At 31.8% G+C, this 8121-nt stretch overlaps 1 protein-coding gene across 1 annotated transcript; it reads right to left on the reverse strand.

Moving 5' to 3' along the window:
* Positions 1-2515: 2515 nt before the first annotated feature.
* On the reverse strand, positions 2516-3344 carry LOC109812073 (ethylene-responsive transcription factor 1B). The gene has a single exon (XM_020375942.3). The coding sequence runs from the start codon at positions 3218-3220 to the stop codon at positions 2585-2587; it is 636 nt and encodes a 211-aa protein (XP_020231531.1). The 5' UTR covers positions 3221-3344; the 3' UTR covers positions 2516-2584.
* Positions 3345-8121: the final 4777 nt, after the last annotated feature.

Genomic DNA, 8121 nt, shown 5'->3' on the forward strand with positions numbered 1-8121 from the left:
GAGTGATTTCTTTATTTCCTTTTTTTATTTTGGAAAAACTTATCGTCATAAAGAGGAGATTGTCCATATGATCCTTTGTGTTTTTCTTATTTTCTTTATTGTTACTAGACATAAATGCTATAAGTGCAGCACTCAGAAATAGCAAGTTGTATATATATATTTTTTAATGTTAGAATTAATGCTAAAAACTTGCCTTAAAATTCATTGCAATGCACGTTAATGTGAGAAATATGATGCTTAATCTGGATTAGTTTTTCTTTTTTCTGTGGACGAGTAATCTTTCATATATGATTTCAAATAGCTAACATTTCAAAGTTGGTAAATACTCTTATCGATATGATCATATCATAGTACAAAAAAAAAACTGACATTTTTATTTCTGAGTATACTTTTCCTATTTCAGGATGAAAGCTAGGCAAAATAGCAGATTTTCTTATTTCTGAAAGATAATTACAAGGTATTTCTACTGCAAAGTGACTAATTAACTAACTAGTATTGTGGCATTTTGCTGGTATCTAATATTTCCTATGTAATTAAAAACGAACTTTTTTTGATTAGTTACCAGCTTATTAAACTCTCAATGTCTTATAAGCTTTCATATTCGTTTTTATAAGAATTTCTAATCTTAATTATATGCCTGTGTTTTACTCAGAAAGCTAGTGTGATTAATTACTTCTTGAGATCAATATTTTTAGAATGTTTCTGACGATATGTTAGATAGAGCAGCTAGAGCACATGACGGATGTGATCATCTTCTATAAGATTTTACAAAGTAACTCATGAGACCAAGATAGGCACGAGATAAAATGAATAAATTGCATCTTGCAAAGGAGTAGAACTGTAGAATATGGCTAGTGCTAACAACAGTATATATAGTTTTAACATTAAATTAAAATCTCACTTTTGGTCTCTTTCAAAATTTCTAAAAGCAGATATAAATTTAGCTTGAGCACCTTCAATATCAGGTGACAAGTCGTATACCCCAGTGCTGATGTTGACATGTACAATCCATAAGTGAAGCTTGTGATATTTTTGCCTCTCTTGATACAAACAGCTGCAACCAGTGCAGCTTAGCTTATAGTAAAATATTTACACAGATCCATGATTGATCAACACCCTCTTATGAAAAAATTATTAGACAATTTAGAATTATCAAATGTTCATAGTCTCGACTAATTATTATATAATATATACTTAAATTTTTTAATTTATAAAAAAATTTAATGATATTTAATTACATGTCATATAGAGATTAATTATGAATTATGTGGTTCAAAATCATCCAATAATTTTTCCTTCTTAAAATGTTTTTGTGAAAAAGTTACCTTCAACATAACTTACATTTTTTTTAATAAGATAAAATAGTTACTTCTATGTTTTGGATATTAGAATGAGTGAAAATCTTTGGAGCAAATTTCAAATGATAAAGCAAAACAAGCACTTATTTGGTTCCCAATATTTGCCCTTTACTCAATAATGATATGATTTGCATTTTTAAATACATTATCATGCTCTTGAACTAATGTGTTGTTCTTTGCCAGTTGTCACCGATAGTTTTAGTTTCTGAGTTCAGACCCTTGGTTTGAAAACTTATTTAGTTCGAGAAATTAAAGCACTTTTTTCATGTTTTATTTTCAGGAAAATAATAAAAATGGTATGCGTTCATTATATAGACACTAAAGCTGCACTTTGTTAACTATGCACACTTCATATGTTTTGGTTCGTTGAAATTTGTATTTTTGTTACTTTGTGTTCTTAGAAATGTAATGACTGGAATATTAATATCGAGTTAGAGATTATTTAATCCGTGATGGTAAATTATTATGTGTATCATCTTTGAAACGAGATTGTTTCTTCGAAGCAGGAATTCAAGGCTTCCTAGCTTGAGCATCTTCCATATCAGGTGACAAGTTGTATACTCCAGTGCTGTTTGATATGAAAGAAGCATGAAAAATAACATAATCAGTTTAACCAACCGACCCTGTAGGTACCATATATCGTGGGGTATAGCTAGCTTGATTTTTTTTTTCCCAATATCTTTTTTCAATTTAGATTCATGCAATTAGTTTGTACCATTAGTCTTTTTCTCATAAATTAAATAAAGTCTTTAATTTGACACAGTACGTTTCACTATAATATATTTATATATGATGTACTAACAAACTTACACTTTTTAGCACATAGTAATTTTTTTTTTTGGAAGATACCGCTTAAAGATTGTGAAAATGGAATGTGAACCAACACCTAGAATGAATTTCAACGGAGATGAAAAATATTTGATGCAGCACCTACATTGTATTGAGAACACATCAATGCGAAAACTAGAAAAGAACTCAGGTTCCACTTAAAGAGGAGCGTCAACAATTTGATACACTTTAGCAAAATTCATACCCTAGCCAGTCTCCTACAGTGGGTCAAATAATATTATCAGTTTTTCTTAGTGGATATGACAGCTGAAAATTATGCTAGATTTATTGAAGAGAAACCACAATACCTATTACCTACTAACGCCCTAGCTAGAAATTGACGTTGTAAAAAGGAATTAACAAGAAGAAAAAGGAAACAAAAGAATAGTGACCTAGATTTAGTTGAAGTAGCTAGGGCTTGAACTATGCTCAGATATGGTCAGAAGTTGCTCTAGATAGTCAACTCCCAAGTCCTCTAACACCATCACACTCGATGTTGATGTCTCTTTCCCTTTACACTTTTTACCCTTTGATGACAATTTTCTTTGGATGCAGTGCCTCTCCTTGAGTGCAAGTGCAGGAGAAGATCCATTGCAGCAGCTATATTGAATCTCTTCCAAAGACTCTTTGACCCTTTCGACCGGAAAATTGAGTACAGCATTGTGGCCTCTCATGGAAAATGCAGCTTGGTCATAAGCTAGAGCAGCAGCTTCTGCACTCTCAAAGGTTCCAAGCCAAACCCTTGAACCATTCCTTGTTGTGTCTCTGATCTCTGCTGCAAATTTTCCCCAAGGCCTTTTCCTCACACCTATGTATGACCTTTGCTTACTCTGCACTTCAGATTTCACCACCAATTGGTTTGGCTCATTGTGGTTTCCTTGTGTTGGTGGCGTGGAGAAGTCCACCATATCGAAGGAAAGAGAATCGTGGATAGGGTCAAGAACAGCATTGTTTGAAAATGATTCGAACAGCATTTCTGAAGGGTCCTGCGACATGTCCCAATCTGCTGAGTTCTGAAAGAAAGGAGAAGTCATGTTACCAGGCTTGCAAGAAATGATGTTGTTGCTGTCTGTTGCTTCCTCTTCTCCTTACTCACTATAATTTATTTGCTCTGAAATGAAGCCCTACCTAAGGTTCTTGATCAATTATTAATTAATTTGGTTTGTTTAATGTAGAGATCATGGCAATAATTTATGGGGAGTTTATCATGTGTCCATGCGCTTTGAAAGAAATAGGGAGTCATATTAGGCAACTGCATTTTGTCGCTTGACTCGCTTCTTCATCTTCCCATCTTTTCTTTAATTTATTTACCTCAGACAGTCAGACCCCACCATATTATTCTTCAAATAGTATCAATTTGGGTTATTTAATGTTGAGGTCCTAGTAATAAAGTAATGAGAACGTTTGTGATGAAAACCGGGAAATCTATGTTAGATTGATTCATGAATTTAAACAAAGCTTAATAAATTATTTACTCCTTCTGTTTTTTTTTTTATTTGACGTTTAAAGTTTATGTACAAAAATTAAAAAAATAATTGATATTTTAATTTTTCAAAGTATTTATTACTTATTTTTCTGTTATACCCTTTAAGTGGTTAGAGAAGAAATAGATATATTGAAAATAAATAAATACATTGTTCAGTAAACACACACTAATTATCAAGAGTAAAAAATGAAAAAAATAATAATAAGTTATTGATTTTAAAAAAAGTGATAATAAAAAAAAATAATGTCAAAACGACTATAAATAAAAAATAGAGTGAGTATTTCTTAATTTATTTTTATAAATTTTTAATTATATTCTTAAACAAAAAATTGGTAATGGGCATGAATAAGAGATTTAAAGTTAATTATTTTTTAGTTAATACATTAGTTTTAGAACCAACATAGTTGGAAATCTGGTAGAAACTTGATTGACATAAAAATGTTCAAGTTTTATATGTCGGTTAATGTCACAATTGACACAGAATATTACATTTGTTTTGATATTTTGTTTGTTTTTGGCTCAAACCAAAAACCTATAATACAAATTTAAACACTAGACATATTCATAGATTTTTTGTTTGAAACAGCCAATAATATATTGAATATGTGGCACTAGGGGTGCCACAAACCCACAATTACAGTGAAATACAAGGTAAGGTATAGTTAGTTTATGAGCGAAGCTAGGCAGCAATCAAGAAGGTTTTCATATTTAGCTATAGTTTATCCCAATAGAGAGCACATGTAGCCCGGTAGGTACGCCCGACCACCATATCAAATCTCAAACTTGACTTCTCCACCCATTTTGCCAGCATTGGGATGGACACGCTATCCATTGATCAAAGGTAAAGTCCATGAGGTCATTAAGCTTCAGCCACAACCACACAGTAAGGTGTAAGTTGGCTTTCAATTCCTCTAGCGCAGTCACCCTTCTTCTGAAAATCTTGTTGTTTCGCCCATTCCAAATACACCATACAACAACACTCCTAACAATATCCCAACCCTTCATTTGGCGAAGACCAGAACATAGTTGTGGGTACTGACAATAATGTTGTAACATCCCAAATTTTATACTTTATATTTATGAAAATTATTTTTCTATAGTTATTAATTAATAAAAAAAGGTTCTTTTTATATAGAATATTTTAGAGATTTTAATAAATGATTATTATGTATTTTAAATATTTATGGGATTATTAAAGGGATTTTATAATTAAAAATAATAAAATAATATTCTGGGTTCAGAACAGGCCGTTCCAAATTTTTGAAAAGGCTTGTGTTTGTTGGCCCGGAACGGGCCGTTTCCAAAGTGGAACGGGCTGTTCCAAATTTGTAAAAAGGCCTGTGTGGGTTTTTTCAGAACGGGCCGTTCCCAAAGGGAAACGGGCCGTTCCGAGATTTTAAAAATGCCTAAAAAGTTTTGTTGGAAACGGGCCATTCCAAGGATGTTCAATGTATGTAAAAATGGATCCCAGAACGGGTCGTTCTGCTTTTTGGAAACGGGTCGTTCTGATTTTAGAACGGGTCGTTCCAGTTGAAAAATTTGTGTATATTTGAAGGCTCCGGAACGGGCCGTTCCAAATTCAGTACAGGTCGTTCCGGGTGCGTTAGAATGCCTATAAATAGGGGCATCAGGGGTGAAAATTTTATAACTGAGTGAGAAGGTGAAAATCTTAGAGAGAGAGAGAGAGAGAGAGAGAAAATCTAGAGGGGGAGATTCTGCTCAAGTTTTAGCTCCTGCTTATCCAGGTAAGGGGGAGGAGAACCTTATCTCTTTAAAATTTTATATACTATTATGTATATTTATTTATGTTATTTTTTATGTATATTTATTTAGTGGGGTGTCCCTAACCTCATTTATTTGCTTAATCTATGATTATTTTTATCCATATTAATTATTAAGGTATTCATATTTTATATTGTTCAGTTATTTTATAATGATTGTCATTTTTATTTATATTATTGGTATTGTTAATATATTCTTTTTACGTAAATATATTTATTGTAAATATATTTATAATCAACTATGATATAGTTGTGATATCTTGAACTCGTCTTGTTGTTATTTCTTCACGTATTTATGAAGATAAATATTGTTCTATGGCCATAGAAGATAAAGTTTGAATTATTTGTAGCTGGAGGTTTGACCTTGGGGATTTAAATGAGTAAGAAATGAAGGTGAAATATCATTTTATTGGTTGATATTATGATGATGCTCATTTATCCTGACTAGTCACTACAAGTATAATTCAAATTTTATTGTATCATGAAAATCTAATATATGATTTCTATATATATATATATATATATATATATATATGTTTAATATTGATTATAAATAATTCTGTTTATTCTTTTGAATTATTGTATTTATTGGATATTGTTCTTACTCCTCTCTTTTCTTTGTTTTTAAAATTAAATATATTATAAAATAGATGGATCTACTTGGGATTCCAGATCATTTTGCAGTTGTTATAGTTGTTGTCTTCCTTGAAAGGAATTGGAATGTGGAGGCTATTTGACGAATCTATTATAATTTTATTTGTTATTGAAAATTTATTCTCACTATCAATGTAAATATTGTAATAAAAGTGAAAGAAAGAAATATTGTGTAAAATAATACGTTGTTGTAAATATTTTAGAACGATATATCATGTATTAAATTCATAAAATATTCTTTATCTTTATCTTTATCTTTATAAAAAAGAAAATATTATTAATGATATAATTGCACAAATATTATATAAGAAAATATATAATTATTATTATATAAATTGGGCGTATACAATTGAGCGTTACAAATGTTGCCTCATTGTTTGAGGTTGGACTGTGCTGATAGAAGCCCAAGAAAAATAGTACTTCCACAATTGGTCAGCAATTGGGCAGCTGAAAAAGATATGCGGTAATGTCTCTGGTTGCTCATTGCACATCACACACATTGAGTCTAGAGGAGGCAAGATGATGCTTCTTCTTAAAAGATTATCAATTGAAGGAAGAGCATTATGTAGCAGACGCCATTGCAAGATTGCAACTTTAGGTGGGATTTTCAGATGCCAAATGTGAGCCAATAAGCGTTCACCTAACCATTGTACTTGAGATCATGTAATGCCTTGTAGGTATAGCTGACCGAGAAGCATCCTGACTTATCAATAGGCCACACCCATCTGTCCTTAACAAGTTTTTGCAAGGCCACTGTGGAGACTGCATGTTGAAAGAATGTCCATTGCTCTTGATCTCTCTCTAGCCAGTTTCTTCTCCATTGGAATTGCCAGTGCCAATCGTCTCCCTCCCAGCAACCCATGTCAGCCAGCTTATAACTTTGTTGCTTTGAGTTGACATACACCCGAGGAACCTTTTGCAACAAACTTTCTTTTCCTATCCACACATCCTCCCAGAAATTAATTTCACCCCCATTCCCAATTCTCCACCTCTTAATTTTATCAAACCATTGTGACTGCTCATGACTTCCACAACATTTATGTAGATCCCTCCACCACTCAGACCAGAATCTATGTTGTCGACCTCGTTGTCCCCCTCCCAAGCTACCATGGCCACCACATATTTTGAGTAAAGGATGCGACTCCACAGGGTATCTTTTTGACAGAATAAGTTCCATCGCCACTTTGCAAGTAGAGAGGCATTGAAACATTTCATGTCCTTTATCCCCAACCCTCCTAGACTTTTTGGAGACGTGATCGTTTCCCACTTCATGGATGAGAAATGTTATAAATACACTCTTTGTTAAGTTCTTTTAATTAGATGAAATTCATTGAAAATACAAAAATTTGTGAGCTCCATATCCTATTAATTTAATACCTCTCATAATTTTGTAATTTTTAATAAATTTTAACTAATAAAAAAATATATTAAGATTAGTATGTTAGAAAGTATATTACTAACATGTTTTTCTCATTCAATCAAAAATAATAATTTATCATAAATAAAAATAATAATATTAAAATCAATAATCAAACTACACAAAGAACTTTGAATCATCCACCATACAACAAGTACCTATTCATTTCATGATTAACTACTAAACTACTAGAACTTAATCTGTAACAAACTAAAAGCATGCAATTCTAAGAGGAAATTAATATATACAATCGTATAACTATTCCTAATTTGAAGGACAATTTTTGTCCATTCATGTCATATTTTCAAAATCTTGTTGTGAGACAGTGGATGAGCATCCTAAATAAATGAAACATGAATAATATATTAGAGCACAATATGTACCATAAATATCAAATTAAAATTATTCTAATTGTCAAAATACAATACATTGCATAATGGTCACTCATGTGTTGAGAAATGTGTCAATTACATTATCACATACATTTCTCTCCACCACATCACATCTAAGCAATGTCTAACATATAGTTTGCACCAGTTTGGAAGATCAAGGAATATCGACCGCTTCCTCCATATGTTTTTTTCAATAGCCTTCTTT

Source organism: Cajanus cajan, chromosome 7 (assembly GCF_000230855.2).
Source record: "Cajanus cajan strain Asha chromosome 7, NIPB_CcT2T_4, whole genome shotgun sequence".
Lineage (NCBI taxonomy): Eukaryota > Viridiplantae > Streptophyta > Magnoliopsida > Fabales > Fabaceae > Cajanus > Cajanus cajan.

What these genes read in the sequence shown, in the direction of transcription:
- LOC109812073 (XM_020375942.3), bottom strand. Translation starts at nt 3,220, where the DNA reads ATGACTTCTCCTTTCTTTCAGAACTCAGCAGATTGGGACATGTCGCAG.